The sequence below is a fragment of the Trematomus bernacchii genome, unplaced genomic scaffold, assembly GCF_902827165.1.
Source record: "Trematomus bernacchii unplaced genomic scaffold, fTreBer1.1, whole genome shotgun sequence".
In the NCBI taxonomy this organism is placed as follows: Eukaryota; Metazoa; Chordata; class Actinopteri; order Perciformes; family Nototheniidae; genus Trematomus; species Trematomus bernacchii.
In genome coordinates, this window is record NW_022987720.1 from 19,216,634 (window position 1) to 19,235,652 (window position 19,019).

Here is a 19,019-nt window from a genome sequence, read left to right on the forward strand (position 1 = left end):
AAGTATGGGGGTTATGTGTGCGGACCTTTTTGTACCGGTGAGAACTCTGGCTGTACTGTTCTGGACAAGTTGCAGGCGGTTGATGGATTTGGCTGGGAGACCGGAGAGGATTGCATGGCAATAATCTAGTCTTGAGAAGACGAGTGCATGAACCAGTTTTTTGGTGTCATCAGTTGAGAGTGAGGGCTTCAGTCAGGAAATGTTTTTCAGGTGAAAGAAGGAGGTCTTGGTGATATGTTTGATGTGGGCTTGGAAAGACAGAGTGGGGTCAAACCTTAGACCGAGGTTGGTGACAACGGAGGAGAGAGAAATTAGCTGACCATCAAGGGAGGGGCTGATGTTGGCGGCCTTGGCAAGCTGGTCGGTGGTGCCTATCAGGATTGCCTCAGTCTTGCTGCTGTTGAGCTGGAGGTGGTTGATGGTCATCCAGGAGCGGATGTCTTCCAGGCAGGTGTTTAGTGTTTGGATAGTATTGGTGGTATTGGGTTGTGTTTTGATATAGACCTGGGTGTCGTCAGCATAGCAGTGGAAGTTGATGTTATGTTGTCTGATGATATGACCCAGAGGTAATAGATAGATTAAAAACAGGATCGGCCCCAGCACTGAGCCCTGTGGGACCCCGCATGTCACTGCGGTGTCATCAGACCTGGAACCCCCCCAGAGCCACATGGTACTTCAGGTTGGTGAGGTAGCAGGAGAACCACTTCAGAGCCGTGTCCGTCACCCTGGTGTAGGTCTCGAGGCGGTGGAGGAGGATGGTATGGTCCACTGTGTCGAAAGCTGCACTCAGGTCAAGTAGGACCAGGATGCTGGGTGACCCAGAGTCGGCTGCCATCAGCAGGTCGTTGGCTACTTTTATTAGGGCTGTTTCTGTGCTGTGTGCAGGGTGGAAACCTGATTGGAAGGTCTCATACATTTTATTGTCAGACAGATGAGACTGGAGCTGTGCGGCCACGACCTTCTCAAGTACTTTGGCAAGGAACGGGAGGTTGGAGATAGGTCTGTAGTTGGAGAGGAGTTCTCGGTCGATATTTGTTTTTTTCAAAAGTGGGGTGACAACTGCTGTTTTGAAATGGACAGGCACCTCACCAGTCTGTAGTGACTTGTTGATGAGTGTTGTCAGGAAATTAACCAAGGTTGGCAAACAGGTTTTTAGCAGCGGGGTGGGTATGGGGTCGAGGGAGCAGCTGGTAGGCTTCGATTTGCCTATGATGGCTAGCAGTGCAGATGACGTCACCTCGTTGAAGCTGCAGAGGGTGATGCCGTTGATGAAGGGAGAGCAGGTGGGTGGGGTCCGAGCTACTGTTGAGGCTGTAATGGTTGCTCTGATATCTGCGATCTTGGTCTTAAAGAAAGCAGAGAAGTTATTACAGAGTTCTGGAGAGGCAGCTGGGGGGCCTGTGTTGGAGGAGTTGAGAAGGCGGTTGATAGTGGAGAATAAGGTTCTAGGATTGCTTTTGCCGTTGTCTATTATTGACGAGTAGTATGAAGAGCGGGCGTTTTTTAGAGCAGTAGCATTCTCTGAAGGCCAGTAGGTGGACGGCGAGAGCCTGCTTCCTCCATAGTCTCTCCAGCTGTCAACCGCAGGTTTTCATGCGGCGGAGGTCGTCCATGAACCAGGGGGAGGACCCTTGGAATTAGTGGATGAATGTATGTGTTCTGTTGATAGGTTATAGACTTTCTACTGTTCTCAACTGTTTTTCACTTTAATTGGATAGTCCTAACACATGCCTACAAACGCTAGTGGAGAATGCCTACTAAAAGTATACTGATAGTCAACTCTAGATTAGTTGACGATCAACAGATAGTCAACTAAACTCTAAAGTTGCTTATCTGTTGATCATCAACTAATGCGTAATGTAATAGTCAACTAAACTTTAGTTGCTTATTTGTTGATCGTCAACTAATGCTTAGTTACTTGTTGGTTTGAACGGTGCTGTTGAATGTCAACTGATACATGTCAACTGATGCACTGTTGACATGCTACTAAATGTCAACTGATGACTTATAGAGTGTTAACTATGGACTATCAAAATAAAGTGTTACCTTCTTTTCTTTTCACTATCTCTGTAAAGCGACTTTGAGCACCTGTAAAAGCGCTAACAAAATTAATCTATTATTATTATTAATCTATTAAATGCAAAACATTTTTGGGCTCATGTCCCCCTCTCTCACCACCCATAGGCTGTGTATGTGTGTGCAAGTGTTTCATTTTCCAGCGAAACCATACAATACAATACAATTTAACTCAAATTAATTAATCAATCCATGGTAATTGAACGTTGTGTGGTATGCTCAATCAACATTAAATCATAAGAACATGTTGAATATAGTATGGTTTTTACAAACTTTACAACTGTGATTTGGGTCTGCTTTTGAAATACACATTTATGCATGCTTTGCTTGTCTCCATGACAACAGGGACTCAGATGGAAGGTGTTGCCACATTGGCCTTATTGCTGCATGAAACCTTCTCTCTTTTTCCTCCCACCTCCTCTTCTTTTCTCTGACAAACCCAGAACACATGTACAGTACAGGCTGAGCACACATTAAGCTCAGTGATGCGATATTCATAACACTAGCTTCATGTTTGCGTTTGTGGGCAGAACATGGACAGTACAGAGCGGTTTTGAGATAAATGTAATCATGTTTTCAAATTACCCTAACTGTTTTTATTTTATAAAGTAATTCATTTAAGAGTTATTTTGTATGATGATTTATTTTGCTTATTGACTTTTGATTAATAATTGTTGACTGTAAATCATAGCACCTTTAGAATGTGTTACACGTGGGTATATGCATACACAAACGTGTTCATTCTCAGTTAATTTGAACACATCTCTGCCCACAGCCTACTGTAATAACAGACATCTGCTGTGTGCAGCCAGCCCATTATTATGGAGCAGCCACATTAACGTCTGCACTTGTGACTCAGCTCACAAGCCTCGCTCTCTGTTGCAAACTAATCTGGCTTCATTCATTTCCCCGCCCCGAAATGGCATTAATAAAATATGTCAATATGAGTTCGGAAATGAAATCTCTGTTTACCTATGAGGGTAATGGGCATGTCTAATTGTTTCATTTGTTTTATTTTAATAAGTTGTATCTATATTTAGCACACATCAATATGTATGCATGCTTCAGAACTGAATGCTGACTACAAAAGTAAATCAATCAGTCGGGGCAAATTCAATCCTAATTACATTGATATGCAATGTGAATTACAAGCAATCCTTCTTGATCAAATATTCATTAAAGATGGAAAATGTTTTCTTTTCATACAGTATCTGCTTAAATTAGATTTTTGTTTTGGATAATGTTTCTTATTCAAGAAGAATGGTATTCTGTAAAAGGCCCATTGACTAGTGATTTTATTATCTCCACAAAATGCCCTTCCTCAATCCTACTTATATAAAATAAACCCACTTTTCCAGAGGCACAGTGACACAGTAAATCAAATCAATGAGCCATCACCCAGCAGCATTGTATGTTTAGAAAATGGATTTTCATTATGATCTCGCTGCGTTAGGCCTACCTCATAAGAACAGAGCCTCCGCACATGTAAATGCTGGGCTAACAGCCTAACGCCAGGGCTCAATAACAGAATCGTTGAATAGTTATGAGAGTGGCTTACTTAGCTTGTCAATTTATCATTTTCATTTGTCTTAATCTAACCACAGTGGTGGGTGAAGTGACAGGATTATAAAAGTGATAATAAAAAACAGCAATGTTGTCAATATGGTCAAACAGATTTCAATTTTTTGGGGTGTTTTGCAAAAATTAGAACTCAAAACTAACTCATTCGATAAATTGTAAGCCAGGAGGTAGTCTCTCCACAACATGAGAATTACATTAAACCCATACAACGGGTTTTAAGTAAAAACAATGTTCGCCAAATGTCACTGTGGCTTCTCGTTCCCAGAAAATCAATAATGTTGAGTTTGAGACAGACTACAGTTCCCAGAGTTCTTTGGTATGGTCAAATGATCCAACAACACACGTTTCAACAAGTGATAGAAGAACACTTCTCTGATGTGTATATATTTTTATTTAAAACTACATTCATTGTTTTGCTGTGTTTTTGGCCTCTTGGGTCAGCACACATCTTTAGAGCAGGTATGATAAGTGTTAGCAAACAGTTACTTTATTTAGCTACATAATATATCCAGCAGAAATGGAGGAAAATCCTGTTTCCGGTCACCTGATTATGTAAATCCAATATTTACTTTTCTTTAGCTCTGCTTTTCGCTTCTCCTGAGTAAACAAATCGTGCTCTTTAGCAGTAAGATGCTTTCCCATGTTTAGCTACTAGCAAACTTTCTGTTTGGTGCTGCTCACTCAATCGGAGATTTTTGTTCAAAACAGCTGTGTCATTGGCCATCGGATTGACAATGATGTCACTTTGTTAAAAGCCAATGTCCCTCCCTTTAACTGGAAAACTATTGTTGATTGAATGCAAACAACTTTAATACACCATCAATGTTGCAATGGGATCAGTTGTCACATTGTAGCCTACTTAGTTAAGGGCTTTCGTGTTTTTTTTTTCCCTTACCAGGAATTTACCCACCATGCCTTCAACTTAATTGCAGTTAACTTGGATTGCGTTTATGAATCAAACTTTCCACATGTTGCTAAGGTACATATACATGTGCAATGGAGATGGGTTGCTAGGTTCCACAGTGGATAAGAGTTTAATGAGGCGTCATCTATCATTGCTGAAATCATTTACCGAGCCCAGGAAATTAATTTTTTATTTTTTTATTTAGCCTTTATTTATACAGGTGTAAAATCTCATTGAGACACAAGGTCTCATTTCCAAGAGAGACCTGTCAGTGGTAACACTACCACACAAAGTTACAGACAGACAGACCAATTTAGTTTGGCAAGTGAAACGGGATAATAAAGAGCTAAATTGTGCTGTTTGTGATTTCTCTGTTGCAATGTGCCGACAGAATGGCATAGTTCACATCTTCATTTGATGTCTAGAACCCCATTTTTGCGAATTATGCAGTGGAAATTAGTCATTTTAGACACGAATGAATCCTAATTTGGCAGGCTACTTCATTCTATCAAAAACAACAGTAATGTTCATTCATTGGTTCATTCATGAGGTATAGAAATATGCATATTTCTACTGTGACTGGTTAGTAATTGGGTCACACTATTTGAATATTCATATGAGCATTAGACAGGTGTTGTGGATGTCGTGCTTTATCATTCCTTTGGATTTGTGCACACCTTTCAAGTGTCAGCAGATTGCTTTTAAGTGAAAGTAGTATATTATGAAGGGATAAAGGCCGTTCGGTTATTTTTTCATCTGAGTTGTTGGAAGGAAATAAGTGAAGTTGTGTGTAATATTTTCTTCTGAACACTCGGTGGAGCAATAGATGCCAGGATGAAAAATGAAGTGATTTTTAGTGCTGCAGTGCCATCTTGTGGTGGAACTTCTCAATGTGTCTCCACAGTCAGTGCAGGGCTTGTGAATGACAGAACTACTCTTTATGGAAATACATAAGTCATCCATATTAAACAACATACCATATCCATAAGTACACATTTTTTGTTGTAATTAGTGATAAGCCACACATTTAATCCGAAACGATGTACAACTTTGCTTCATATGTTTTTGAGTTTCATGTTACTCAGCTGTGGCTGGTTTCTGTGGTAACCGGGACAACAGGTGGAACTCGGCCTCTTCTTTGGGAGAAATCTCTCTAGCTGCTCTAACCACCTGTGGCGCTTTTATTTTCCAGGGAAAAGTCAAGATGACACACACATGCCCCACTTTGACTTGTACATTTTTAGTTTCTTCTTAATGCTGCCCCTTCCCCCCTGGTCAGAAAGAGGACGTGTGTGTGTGTGTGTGTGTGTGTGTGTGTGTGTGTGTGTGTGTGTGTGTGTGTGTGTGTGTGTGTGTGTGTGTGTGTGTGTGTGTGTGTGTGTGTGTGTGTGTGTGTGTGTGTGTGTGTGTGTGTGTGTGTGTGTGTGTGTGTGTGTGTGTGTGTGTGTGTGTGTGTGTGTGTGTGTGTGTGTGTGCTAATGGATAGTGAGGTGGGCTGAAGATCGGAAGGTTGTGAGTTCAAATCCTGCCAGGAACACCACCACTAGTGTGCCCTTGAGTAAGGCACTTAGTCCTTAGTTACTCCAGGGAGAATGCCCCTGTAATTGGTAATTGTAAGTCGCTTTGGATAAAAGCGTCAGCTAAAAGTAATGTGTGTGTGCAAAATCCTTTGAATTGAGACAAAGCTTTTATTATGTTTTAGATCATTATTGAGAGGATTTGTAAATTACTTACAGGAATTGTTTAGGATCATAAAAAGTTAAAATGATCAACAGACATGTTTGAGCAGAGCCTTGGAGGGAATGATATTATGTTGCCGCTCATGACACGGGAGGGAGCTGCAAGGAAAGTGGTTTGGCCTCAGCTGTTGTTATGAACTGAAGACCTGGGTGACCGGACAGCTTTGCATCTGTTGGTCGACAGATGCAAAGTTATTACTGTGCTGAGCAGTTGGTCATGTGTTTTGCAACTGAGTGTTATGATAGCTGTAGGTGCAGAGCCCACAATGAAAGTGAGGGCAGAGAAGATGTCCTTTTTTTAATATGTGCATTTATAAGTAAACGGCAAATTAATTGTTTTATTACTTTGTGTGTCTAAAGTGTACATGCAAAAGACAAGAACGAAAGAATGACGCAGGTACACTTAAATCAGATTGTATTGCTAAGCTAAATGAATGTCCTTAAGATATTTAATTAAACCGACATGTGACAAGCGTGGACCTTCCTCTCAGATGTTTGTTGATGTTATTACATGCCTGGGTTGTATTTTGATAAGCATGCAAGGAGTGAACTGTAGGGAAACCCCCTTCAACCCTACTGCCAGAAGGCGAGTTCTTTTGCCAGTAAAATCAGCTGCATGATAGAGCGAAGCGGAAGAGAATTGGGGATGAAAAGCAAGTTATACCCTAGTCTAGTATGGTGGTGCCAACCTGTCTTGTGATGAAAGATCATGAGTGGTATTTGGAAAGTCCCTGCAGGGCAAAAACCTGAAAGACCAAAAGCGCTCCTTCATTCCCTCCTGATCACATTTTGATGATGATTTTGTTATATTCATTTAGTTATTTTTTTCATCTTGTGATGGGGAAGTCCTCTGGGCAGAGAGTTTGATTGGGCTTTAGGATGCAGAGGGAGTCTAGAATTATGGGCGATTGAAAGCTTTTCTGGACGTGATTCAAGAAGTGCTGACGAAGCAAGACTAAACATCGCAAACCGCAGTTGAAAGATTTGCACATGTGCTGGCTCCCCCTGCTCTCCTGCCACCCCGGGATTAGTCCTATCCTGGGAGAGCGGCTACATTTACATGTGTGCAGGCAGGCTTACACACACGCACGCAGACACACACACTACCATGCATATGCACCCTCTAATTGCAGAGGAAGGAAAGCAAAGCTGAGAAAGAGAGGAAAGTGTCAAGACTGATGGGAAAATGAGAAATAAGAAAAGAAAGAATTCCTGAGTAACCACAACCAGCAGCATAAATAAAGTCAGCTTCACCAAAGTGAAATGTAGTTTACAGAGCTAAGATTCAGTTATAAGTTACTTTTTCGTAAAAAAGCATTGTGTTGGTGAGAATAACATCCCAAGTGCGATTATGAAGGCTAATCAAAAAAGCTAAACAAAACAATGACAAGAATTAGATGTAGGATTTTCAGACCTTTATTTTAGGGGGGGACTGTCAGAGCAAGATGTATCTAATACATTATGTATTTCTGTTCTATTTACTCATGCCATTAAGCACAATACAGGCAACACGTGTGCTGTAGTTGAGATGTTGTTATAAACGCCTTTATTTCTTCTGCCTAAACTGCAATACAGATAACCTGTGTGAGAGAACCTCTTACTTAGTGGATTTCTGACCTCCAGTAACCCTCACCAGTTAGCCGGCCCATCTGTTTGCCCTGTGCCGTCTCTCTCCCCTGCAGCAGGGAGAGCACCTCTTCTCAGGGATATCACACCGTGAAGCAGTGAAAGATCTGTTTTATTAAAAAAAAGCAGTCCTCCCTTACCACGGATCAGTTCTCCCGTTTGATCATTTAATCCCTGCACACCATTCTACCCCACTTGAACACGGCCAGGAAGTGAAATGCTAGCGACCTGTCTGGCTGTGCATGTATATTTGCATGTATTTTGTTATTTGGCAGAGACAGAGACGAGATAATGATAGCATTTCTAACTCAATACAAAGAGATCCGGATTGAATTAGAACAAAGTTGAACAGGGACGGAGAAAAGAACAAGCGTTCTTTCAGATCATTTAAAATCATGGACTTCTGTTGTTACGTACTTCAGGCTACATGTCTGAAATAGGAGTAATAGTAAACTCTGTAGCAACATATATTCTCTCTTGTTCTCTGGAAAGTCGAAATATGTTCCCTTCAGCCTAAACCATAAAAACAGTCAGGCAGTACAGGGGCACCAGGCCGCCTACCTAGCCACGAGTCAGAGTTCAAGCTCATTAGCTGCTACAGTGAACAGTTAGTCTGTTATTCTGGACCCGGTGAGGTTCTATACGTCAGCCTTCCTGCAGCCATGCAGCTCCGTCTTCCCTCTGTCCTCTCATGTGTTTGTCTCAGATTTTAAAACTTGACACTGCCATTACTTCATAACAATATGACATCATAGTTGCGATAACTGTTGATTTATTTTGTCTACAGTTGTTTCTTTTTGTGTGATGCAGCTTGCTGGTTTGACACAAGTGACTGGAAGTTAGTTGGACTTTTCTTTTGACTCTTGGCTGAGAACTGGGGAGAGACTTGTAAGAGGGACTTTTTATGAGGACATTTAAGCATCCAGCATGAACCAGGCATGCACAATTTAAATTGTTTTATTTAATCTTTTTATTGAGAGTTTTTATTTATGATTACGCATCCAGTAAGCTGGTTAAAGGCTATTTACAGTAAGCACACATATTGGATCATAGGCTTTGTTGATTTTGAACCCAAACCAGGCCGTTTTACTTTTTGGCGTTTTGACTGTGGGTGTCCTTACTGAATGCTGAGCATTATGCTTATTCCTGGACTTCCTGAAAAGTCAACATAGTGCTGTCAAACATCGTTGTTGCTTCTCTATGAAATATCATGAACATAATTGTCCCTGAGCACGGACTGTTGTCAGGTTGATTCTTGACGTGGGAAAAAATGATGGCGCAGGACCAAGCAAAACATTACCTTTAAGAATATGGAGTAGAGAAAGCAGGATTTGAAACCACAGACTTCAGTCTTATTCCATGTATTGTATTACTGGCTGTTTGTGGTCAAGGTTGACCCTTCCAGACACAAACTCCACCTTTGACCATTCATCTTCACTGAGTCATCGCTTCCCTCTCACGTCATGCACTTTGCAAATACCAAATTTGGTGTGGTGGTTGGCAACAAGTTAAAAGGGCTGTAAAGTTTGTGCATGCTTTATCTTTTACACTCTAATATCTTGCCTTCAAACAGCAAATACGCTGCTCTAATTTCCATTTATTCAAACTATCATCAGCTTCTGCTGGTCCAAATATAACTTGGTGCACCCATTTGCATTGAGCAGCATTTAGCTGCTGCAAGTCAAATCAAACTGCTGATCTCCAGCACAGCGGTGACATCAAACACTGTTTCAATGTCCTAAAGCCACACGTTCAGGGTCTATATGTCCCCCCCTGTCTCCTCGAGAGCATGCGACGGTCAGGGACCCAGTGGCGGGTTGAAGGCGCCAGAGCATTGTGCAGTGGGTGACCTTTGAAACCACACTGAGGTTTGTTGCTCTCACCATAGCTCAGCTGTAATGAACTCAGCAGACCACTAAAAGGTTTAGGCTTCCTCTCACAACCAGGCACAGACCCCAGCTCCCCAGCCTAGCCGAGGCCACAGAAAAATGGGGGTCTCACTGTAGCAGGAGAAGGAGAAGGCAGAGAACGTGGGGGAAAGCAAGTGTCATGGTTGCTTTTCTCTATTTGTGTTTGTTGTGGTACTGTTGTGATTGTCTTTTTGACTGAATGCAGCCTGATCAAGTTCTTGGGTTTGGTGTTGAGTCTAAAATGTTGATAGTTTTGTGTTCTGTAATAAGTAAACAGCAGGGAGGAGGTGAGCAGGGTCATATCCGTTTGCTGCTACACATTTGGAAGGTGGCAACAACTGCTGAAATTACGATTAGGCTTTCTTTACTGATGTGTGAATGCAAAAAGAAAAAGGAGTGAAAACAGGAGGAAAAAACTGTGAATTAGTTCTTGAAAGATTTAGAAAATGCTGTAACACATTACGCTACAACTAGGATGTAAGAAACCTTTTAGGAGATGCCAAAGTATGGTTCAGGAGAGTTTGACAGCGTCTTCTCTTTGATGAGGACGGGTTGTGAAAATGCCCCTTAGCCGATTGCTTTTTAGGTCCTCTCTGGCCTAAAAACACACACACACCTCCGCTGCTGGCCCCATATTGTTTTATTCTTTGACAATAGATTCAGTTACATAATGAACTCCATCCATATCAAAGGCTGGACCAGGGATAGACTGGCGTTGCTCCAGGCCCATCAGAACGGGCCAAAACCACATGGGAGAATAAACTCTTCCCTATTTTCTCCCTTTCCCCCTCTCCCCCTATCCCCTGCTCTTTGTCATACCACAAAAGATATCAAGTGTGAGAGGATATACATGTGTTGCTGATCATATGCGTATTAAACAAATATTGCATTGGTCACCTAATATGTTGCGGTGTACTGTCCGTTTTAGTACTACCCAGAAACCAGAGAAAGTGTGGCATCCTAGACAAGGTTTTAAAATGCATTCCTCATGGCACTACAGTATACAGGCTTGTGAGAATGAATCTAGTAAGCAGAGAGAATCCAACCGCAGGCCGGTGGGGTATTTACACAATAGCAGGGTAAATGGGTTTTCATGGATTCTGCTGTTTTGTCTAAAATGCCATGTTTCGCTGGGCGACAAGATTTGGTGCTCCCACAGAGAGCGCTCACACACGGCTCTGCCAACACTGAGCTACGTTTAAAACTCTGGTCCTGCTGTCCCTGCCGCACATTCTGCCAAGAAGCTCCGCACACAAGAGAATTAAAGGAGAGATGTCTTTTCTTCATCATATTCTGTTGACTTCTCTTCCCTTTTATGATATATTATCTTGTAGTCTCTTCCTCTACTACCTCTGTGCATCAGAAGAAGAGTTTAATGTTCCTCCCACACTCCACATTCTCACAGTTCCTCTCTCTCTCTCTCCCTTGTGTCATCGGTGATGTAGGAGTGCAACTTGTGTGGGTGCTGGTGGCTGTGGGGCAGGGTAACAATGTGAGTGTGTGTGTGTGTAAAGGGGGGGTCATATGCTGGATTACCTTATTTTGAAATAATGATTTGGGAACCTTAAATTACAGTCATTGTAAAAACAAATTGTCATATTAAGATAAATGGTGGCCTCTCACTACTTTGTATGATGACAAATAAATATATATTCTATTCTTCTATTCTCTTACCACCTCACCAACTTGCACATTTTCAAATACATGCGGATCTGGATATTTTTTCATTTGACTAAAATCTACTCCTTTTGTATTTTGAATTTAAAAGGGGACAAAGAAATGTTATGTTAACTGTCAATCATTCAATGTCTCAGTGTGACAAAAAAAGGACAGTAAAGTCAAGGTGTGATTAGTAGAGAGAAAGGAAGTGTGAAGAGAATAAGGTTGAGATGAGACAACTTCAAGTTAAGATGGAGAAAGTACATGACTATGGAACCGTGCCACAGTTCAACAAAAGCAGAAAGCTGTGACAATGAAAACACAGCCCTAGTTACTAATCAACAAGTCTTAAAGCTGTGGAAAGAAGATGAGCAGCTATGTTGCCACCCCATTCACAATTGAGATGTGCCAAGAAAAAGTGAAAAGGAGAGAACAAATGAAAAAAGATAGTGAAAGACTGTGGACAACTGTTCAGAGAACAGAACATGACCAGATGTCAAATATTTGATGTATTTTTCAAATTGCTTTTCTCCTTAAAAACATTTTTTTGCAACACTGCACCTGTGGTGGCATTTTGTTTCCCCACCATCACAAATGTACAGTCACGATAAACCCCACTTGGTAAAATATTCATTTATTTTCAAACAATATCCACATTTTTATTTGAGTAAAGTGTGAGTGAGTGAGTGATTTTTGTTACATTTTTTTATCAAATACGAATTTTCTGACAAGGGCCAGAACATTTCATTAATCAAAATATTAGTTAAAGTAAACTGACACTCTGACTCTCCGTGGTGCAGTAATCCCCCCCCCCCATCTGGCATGCTGAGCAGGTTTAAAGAGACACTGAGAATCATTTGCAAAAGTTTTAGACCCAGGTCTGATTATCTTTTCAGTAAACAACAATAATCAGGGGCTCCATTGGGACAGATTTACTTGAAAATGGTATTTGTTTTCCATGCCTGATTGAAGCACCAGATTTTAGTTTTTCTGATTACAAAGTTTCAAAGAGCTTTATTTATTGATCCCCCTTGATTTACCAAGAACTATTTCAATCCTTAAAGTACAAACAAACTGTAACTTTATAGTCATTAACTAAACCGTTATTGTTTGGACTTCTCAACACTTCAATGTTTCTTCTTATACACTTTTCTGTTTCAGTAGCTAAACTGATTTAAATTAGCATTAGGTCTTCCCAGGAACCGGTAGATGTAGGTAATCTTAGGTTACCTTGGAGGAGCTAGCTGTTTCCTTTCCTTCTTTTCTGTGACGGCCCATCCGTGAGGAATTCGGGGAAGGCAATGTCGGTCCTGTCTGCTTCTTTATTTTGCTTGGCCTGGTCATACCAGCAAATGTACAGGAGACACCAATAATATAAATGACTACTTTATTTGGTAACAGGAACATGGAAACGAGGCAAAATAAGGCTCAGGAAGTCATTTAGTTGGGCGGAGCGGTTTCCAGTTGAACGTGTTTGCTTTGGAAGGAGCAGATTTAAAAAAAAAAAAAGAATATAACTTGGCATTTTATTATACGTTGTTAAGGTTCCAAATGCAAACATTTTAATCACAATATTACTTGCAAATTGGTGACATTTCACAGTAAAATAAACTAGGAGAACATCTCTAGTGCCAAAGGCATGTGTCTGGAAGTGTGATATAGTACTTACTGATTAAAACATTCACACCATCATTACTACATCTGTTATCGAACTTATTTCCTCATTTACTTACATATTTTCTACTTCTTCAGATACACACACATTCCATCAGTTATGGGATATCGGCTGTAATGTCTTGGAAAACTTAAAAGAGAGAGCAGATTCAGTGGCAAGCAATAACCATGTTTTATGTTCACTTCATTTCACTTGCAAATCAGCCTTGCGTTCTCAGAGTTTTCACAGTTCCCAGCACCCTCTTTTTCCCCGAAACGAGCCCTGAGTCAGCCAGGCTCATTAAACAGGATGAGACTATTACCAGGCGAGTTATCCTGCTCCTAACAATGGGATGTGGTCAGGTGGTCTAAGCACCAGTTTCCCTGGGTTCATCTCGTCTCGGTCACCCCCCCCCCCCCCCCCCCCCCCCCCCCCCCATGTCCTCTGGGTCCGAGACCACGACTCGCACTTTGGCCAATAACGCCCTTCCTCCATAAACAATAACTGTGACAGCTGGAATGTAGCACAGCCTCAGTGCTGCATTGTTACAATGACTGTAAATTACATTTCATTTCCAATTTCTACATATATGCGAGTGGGGGAGGGAGACGGAAGCATCTTCTGTATGGTGCTTCATGGTTGTACCCAATGTGACTTTCTGTCTTCAAATGCTCAGCCCTCTCAGGAAAAGTTGGAAACTGCCGTGTAAAAATGTTCATTCATTCCTTCATTCATTCAGTATACTGTGCTGATGTAACTCAGTGAAGTACCTCCATTCTAGTTCCTTTTTTCTTCTTGGCTATTTACAGTAGGGCTTTCAAGAGGCCCAATCAGAAACTGTGGACAAGTTCCAGGGAAACAGGATCCAAGCACCCTGAAGAGCCTTTTTGCCTCACTTTTATTCACTCCTGTTCTTTCTCAAGAGTTCCTCCTGAAAGTATTTGGCAAACACTGGGGAAGAAAAAAAGACTTTGAGGGAAGAAAACAACAAGTCGTTCTTGAGCCACCCACACCCCATCTGCTGTGGTATTATCTTCTTTTATTATCTACAGATTATGTGCGCTGATATGATTTCTACAGTTTGGTGGTCATTGTGGTTGTTCTTGTTGATTTTTTTGTTTGTGAAGCGCTGTGATATCAGAGAGCGAGGGGGGGGGGAAATCCTCCCCCATGTGCATCTAATCGTCCATTCAGCACCCTCTTAATGGCTTGTCAGTTCCCCTTGCCCTTCCATTTTCTGTCCAATTAATTCCTTTCTAGCTCTCCGGATAAAGGGACACAATGGGGCCCCTCCACAGCATAATGAATCATTAAAATTCAGCAGCGAGGCCCTGGCACTTGGCTTCTCCCTGGGCTGGTTAAGGACGGCTGCTTGGCATGCATGCCAGGGCCAACTTGAGCATTCTACCCGCCTGACCGGAGGAGATGGGATCTCTCCTCATTCCTCTCTTGTCAGTGTTTTAACGAAAAAATCTGAACTTAATATTCTGGTTTATATATATTTATATATTTATATAGCCAGATATAAAGTGTCTACTCTGGTCAGAAGGTGCAACATGTGTCCGTTTTATTTCAACGCCTGTACATTTATGAAAAAACTATTCCTTGATAAGTGTATGAGCTCTACAGCAGCAGAATACTTAAGCATATTTTGCAAAAGTACTTGATAGATTTCAATGTCTATCTAATTTGAGCAGCCTACAATTGAATTTACTTAGAAGATTTAATTTCTGTCACTTTGGAAAACTGAGAATGATTGTCACTAACCCTCACAGCTGTAGCTTACAGTACAGATGTCAGACAAGCTGGTATCCAGCGCAAAGGAAAACGATGCATAAATATTACCCCATTTATTTAGTTCAATATTTTTCACAAATTGTTCCTCAATATATAAATATACAAGGTAACTTGAATATGGATGCAATAAGAATGACAAAGACAAATATCAAGAAAACAAATCTTTTTATTTAAAAAAGAAAAAGGCCAGCAAAGGGGTTAGCTGTGCATGTGTGAATGAAACTAGTTAATAGAACAACAATAATTTTCAAAGCCTTTCTCAAAATTATACACCAGAATAATATACAAAACACAGTTCTGTGGATAAACCTGGAGCCCGATGCTCCATATATTTCTCACAGAACATTACAAACCAAGGCTGTAAGGAATGATATCAAATTAAGGATATAATCAGGAGCAGGTTAACTGTCGGAATCCCTGGTGGCGATTACTGATTGTGTGCTGCCTGAAGTTTGTTAATAATTCAATTTCATATTGAAATACTGACAATAAGCATTAGAAGGCACAACAACGTTTTGCGCGAGACTGCAGCAGTAAGTTGGCACTTGATGGTTGATTAGATAAATATGGTCAAATACTCACACACCTAATTTACCTAAAGACTTCTTTGAGGAACGGATCAATTCAACGATTCAGTAACAAATTGTTTAAGTCGTGGGATATGTTTATTTTTCCCAAGAAAATGGCTCACACGTACAAAAGTAATTTATCCCACGATGCACCCTCACACACAAACGCGCGCCCGCACACGCACACACACACACAGATGCATTTAAGTACACATATCCGTGTGCTGTCCATCCGTGTATACAGGAGGTCCAGCTGACATGTCACTCAGAGTGTGTGGTGTTATTTTACCCCATTTCCTTTAACCCTAGATCATGACTAATCGCAATTTGCCAAGCGTAGCGTTCAGACACCTGTTGTGTCCCGCGTAAGACTGTTGGTCCAGATCTGTTTTCTTGTAACTTGGAATGAGATGTTAATGTAAATTGGTCTTTAATGGAATGATATTGAAAATAAGTATTGTACTTGTATCGTCCTTTACTTCATATACCTTGATTTCATTAAAAGCCAAACTGTACTGTAAATAACCAAACCCACATTACATGTGTTTATCTACCTAAAAACGGAAAAAAACAATAATGCATAAACATAAATACATATAAGACTTTTATGCCAAAATGACACTTATAGATTCATATGAGCCATTTAGTTAAGACTGATGCGAATGGCTGTGATATATATCTCTGGCCATTATTGTAAATCTGACTGCAAATTCACATAACGTTTCCCATGTACGTTCTCCTATGTATCTGCTTCTCCATCTGCTTCACAACGGAATCGAGCCAAACGGTTTCTCTCCTACACAACTCAGTGGCAGGCCTTTGCTTTACCTCAAGAGTGCACACGCGTGCAATCTTAAACTTGAAAAGATGGGGGATGTACAGGATGTAGGCGTAGGCGACATGTCCTCATGGAGGAATTTTGGCTCGCCATCAACACAATTGTCTTTGTGTAAAAAGTCTGTGTTTTAATTGCAGCGATAAAACTTTGTATAAAATCAGCAGGCACTTTTTTTTTTTTCTTGTTTCACGTTTAAATGGTCACAGGTAGCCTACTACACAAACTTGCCACCTGCTCCTTACTTCCTTCATTAGTAGTGCATCAATCTGAATGAGTCTGTGGTGGAACCGACTGTTTCTTGGCACCTCAAGGTCGAGACAGCGTGGTGTAGACGGGCTGGTCCCAGCTGGGGGCAGAGGGGCTGTGGGCCGGAGCCATGGACAGGCTGTTGAGGATGGGGCTACCATAGGGCCGCCTGGATGAGTGGAAGTAGGGGTACTGGTAGAGGCTAGAGGGGTAGCCAGAGTAAGGGTTGTAATAGTTGGAGCTCTGGAGGTCAGTATAGTCACACTGGGAGCTGGGGAAAGAGGCTGCAGCTGATGTGGCCGAGGTGACACAGGCCTGGCTGCTGTAGGAGCCGTACTCGGAGTGAGAGGGTGACCCGTGAGAGTGCTCGCTGTAGTGACTGGGGCTCAGTTGCTCTGTTTTAATATGGAGCCGGTGCTGGCCCGCGTCGCTGGCGGACGCATTGGAGGAGGACATGGTGCTCTTGCGGCTCCACACTGACCCGTTGATGCCTGCGTGACTGTATGAGGAAGTGTAAGAGCCCCCAGGTGCTGGAGCCTGCCCGTGGCTGTGGTCTGAAGGCAGGGTGGAGGGGCCTGAGGCGTGGCCGTTGAGGGGGAGGTACTGGTCAAACTCGTGCACGTCGAAGGTCTCCATGTTGCTGATGACATCGGTGCTGAGCTCAGAGATGTCTACGTTGCTGAAGTCGATGTTTTGCCTGTTGCTGTCAACTAGACGACGGCCTTCATGTTTCAGATCCTGCTTCAACCCATGGTGCAGCTCTGTTTTGGGAGTAGTGGGTGGAGTAGGGGGACCATGAGGCTGACCTGGGGGAAAAAAAGAATGTACCTTTTTAAAATTAAGGATTCATCACTGCAAAAACTACATTTTTCAAAAAGATTTCAGCAGCCTAATTTAATGACTTTCTTAAATAAACATCACAAACTAGTTGTATATATTTTCTTATTTTCTCATCTATTCAATTTGACAATATACCTGCATGTTCAGGGTGGTGGTGTCCATCAGTCATCCCTCCCAGTCCCAGCCCCGGCTCAGCTTTATACATGTGATGAGCCAGATCAGCTCCTGAGTCTGAGTCGCTCTGGCCTGGTTTCATATTCTTCCGTCGCCGTGGCTGGTACTTGTAGTCTGGATGATCTTTCTTGTGCTGAACTCGGAGCCTCTCGGCTTCATCTACAAATGGCCTCTTCTCCCCTTCTGAGAGCAAACTATAGTGGAAGAAAATCATAAAACATTAAAATGTCTGCAGTCAAACAAATCAGAAATAAAAAGATAAAATTGAGAGAGGGCCCAAATTATTTCAAAAGCTTTTATTTTTTTTGTAAAGAAGCTATAAGAAAATGCCAATGTTGCTTTCATTATTTCTTCAAAAATAATTACATTAAAAATCAAAGCTTTCTTTTTAGTTATTTGAAACTATATTTGTATATAATTGCCAAAGCTGTAAATGAATACAATTATCATGAAATGACTGTCTCCATGTCCCATTCAGCAGCCATACACTTTAAGTGTACTGATATTTGTACTTTTAATAATTGTATTGTACACGCTATATAACCCTGCATTTCTCTTTTAATTAAATAAAAACGTGTCCTTACCGCCACAGTTTCCCCAGAGTTTTGCTCAGTTCGGCGTTGTGCAGGTGAGGATACTGATCCGCCAGCTTTCTGCGGGCCGCTTGCGCCCAGACCATGAAGGCATTCATGGGTCTCTTGACGTGAGGTTTATTCTTCAGAGATCCGTTCCCCCTCGCAGGCATGGGCACCAGGGACCAGTCGTATCCTTTGAGGACCTGAGACACGGCGTCCCGTATGCAGGCTGGGAACCGGTCGTCCTCCTCCGGGTCCAGTTTCTTGCCCAAACCGGCGATCAGGGACCCTCGGCCGTCAGAGCCCGTCGGTGAGGACGGAGCATCGGAGTCGGAGTCGTCCTGGGACATGGAGCTGTTTGTGCCCGATGGACTACACGGCTGGTCGCTTCCACACTTCTCATGCTCCTCGGTCATTTTTAACATTATCTGTTACAAATCCGACAATCTTCAGTGAACACAAAAATCAAATGTTACCACTGTAGGGAAGCGCGCAGCAGAGTGGCCAGTGCGCCTTTTACGCACGGTGCGCCACAGTAAATTCCTTTAAACAATTTCACTGAATAAGAGTCCGTTGTTTTGCTTCTGCTTCCCTGTTTGTTTGTCTTCGTCAGCCTTGTTTTCCTATGCTGTCATGGGAGGTGCTGTCGTGAAAGTTGTGGTCCACAATATGAGCTGAGGAGCAGCACGCTACAGCAACTTGAGTTGGAGTTATAAAATCGTCACTCCACCCATCTCCTAGGATTGGCTGGACCAAATCATCACTTTCCCCCATTGGTTCAATCTTTAATGTGGGCTTCATTATAATAATTATTTTCTTTTCTTTTTTTAC

General features: G+C 41.9%; 1 protein-coding gene across 1 annotated transcript; it reads right to left on the bottom strand.

The window, feature by feature from the left end:
* Positions 1 to 15,094: 15,094 nt before the first annotated feature.
* Positions 15,095 to 18,856, bottom strand: LOC117492335 (transcription factor Sox-8). Its single transcript, XM_034142521.1, has 3 exons — positions 18,198 to 18,856; positions 17,575 to 17,807; positions 15,095 to 17,405 (listed from the first exon to the last, which is right to left on the bottom strand). Exons 1-3 carry the CDS (start codon positions 18,611 to 18,613, stop codon positions 16,660 to 16,662), a joined length of 1,395 nt encoding a protein of 464 aa, XP_033998412.1. The 5' UTR covers positions 18,614 to 18,856; the 3' UTR covers positions 15,095 to 16,659.
* Positions 18,857 to 19,019: the final 163 nt, after the last annotated feature.

Bases quoted from the DNA above. Each gene is read 5' to 3' on its own strand.
- LOC117492335 (XM_034142521.1), bottom strand. From the start codon at position 18,613: ATGTTAAAAATGACCGAGGAGCATGAGAAGTGTGGAAGCGACCAGCCG. The intron at 17,808-18,197 runs GTAAGGACACGT...CTTCCACTATAG, and splicing joins ACTCTGGGGAAACTGTGGCG to TTTGCTCTCAGAAGGGGAGA. The intron at 17,406-17,574 runs GTATATTGTCAA...TTTTTCCCCCAG, and splicing joins CCACCACCCTGAACATGCAG to GTCAGCCTCATGGTCCCCCT.